This window comes from Chiloscyllium plagiosum, unplaced genomic scaffold, assembly GCF_004010195.1.
Source record: "Chiloscyllium plagiosum isolate BGI_BamShark_2017 unplaced genomic scaffold, ASM401019v2 scaf_90579, whole genome shotgun sequence".
In the NCBI taxonomy this organism is placed as follows: domain Eukaryota; kingdom Metazoa; phylum Chordata; class Chondrichthyes; order Orectolobiformes; family Hemiscylliidae; genus Chiloscyllium; species Chiloscyllium plagiosum.
The window spans coordinates 1-1,262 of record NW_025142708.1 but is presented as its reverse complement, the minus strand read 5'-3'; the positions used below and the strand labels follow the sequence as shown (position 1 = coordinate 1,262).

The following is a 1,262-nucleotide window of genomic DNA, read 5'->3' as shown; positions in this document are numbered from 1 at the left end:
CTTTAGTAAAGACAGAAGCAAAAAACTCAATTAAGGCTTCTCCTACCTCCTCAGACTCTGTACACAAGTTCCCTATGCTATCCCAGAACGGCCCTACTCTTTCTTTGATCATTCTCTTATTCCTCACATACATGTAAAATGTCTTTGGATTCTCCCTAATCCTTCCTGCCAAGCCTTTCTCGTGCCCCCTCCTGGCTTTCCTCAGACCATTTTTGAGCTCCTTCCTCGCCTGCCTGTAATCCTCCAGAGCTGAGCACGACCCTTGCTCCCTCCACCTTACGTAAGCTGCCTTCTTTCTTTTGATGAGAATCTCCTCCGCTCTCGACATCCAAGGTTCCTTTATCTTATTTGAAAGGCTGAGGCACTTGGGGCTGTTTTCATTGGAGAAAAGAAGGTTTAGGGGTGACTTGATAGAGGTGTACAAGATGATTAGGGGTTTAGATAGGGTTGACCATGAGAACCTTTTTCCACGTATGGAGTCAGCTATTACGAGGGGGCATAGCTTTAAATTAAGGGGTGGTAGGTATAGGACAGATGTTAGGGGTAGATTCTTTACTCAGCAAGTCATGAGTTCATGGAATGCCCTGCCAGTAGCAATGGTGGACACTCCCTCTTTATGAGCATTTAAACGGCATTGGATAGGCATATGGAGGATAGTGGGCTAGTGTAGGTTAGGTGGGCTTGGATCGGCGCAACATCGAGTGCCAAAGGGCCTGTATTGCGCTGTATTTTTCGATGTTCTATGTACCCCTTCTTGCCTGTCTCAGAGGAACACATTTGTGCATCACTCGCAGCAATTGTTCCTTAAACAGTCTCCAGGTCAGATTCAGCAAGTGCTTCAGGCTATCGACCAAAGCACAGTCAATAATCAGTTCTTCCCCATTGAGGAGAATCTGAAAAACCAATTCAGGAAGTACATGGACATCCTGAACACAAAACCGGAATTCCGGGAGAATGAGAAAGAAGAATTCCTCACACACTTCAATGAGACTAAAGGTGACCAGAACCTTCACACTCTCTATGATGCAGTGATGGGGTATTCTGCCATCTTTGGCAAACCCATTCGGGAAACTGCCATGCGATATGACCAGAGGAACCGGCGTCTGATGGAAAAACTCTGCTGCAGTCTCAAGGAGCTCTTCTGCATTGGCCTGATTGCCCTGGTGGGACACTCCGCTATCACTGGGACCGATGTAGAGGCATTAAAGAGAGAGAGTGGAATGAGAAAATGGGCAAAGTAGAGAATAGAACATAGAACAATA

General features: G+C 46.3%; 1 protein-coding gene across 1 annotated transcript; it reads left to right on the top strand.

Annotated features, from left to right (window-relative positions):
• Window positions 1-812: 812 nt before the first annotated feature.
• On the top strand, window positions 813-1,237 carry LOC122544997 (protein rapunzel-like; the record flags this gene model as incomplete). The annotated part of the gene is given in 2 exon segments (XM_043684227.1): window positions 813-1,200; window positions 1,203-1,237. Coding segments are annotated over 2 exon segments (423 nt in total), but the record flags the coding sequence as incomplete, so codon positions are not given.
• Between the last annotated feature and the right edge of the window lie 25 nt (window positions 1,238-1,262).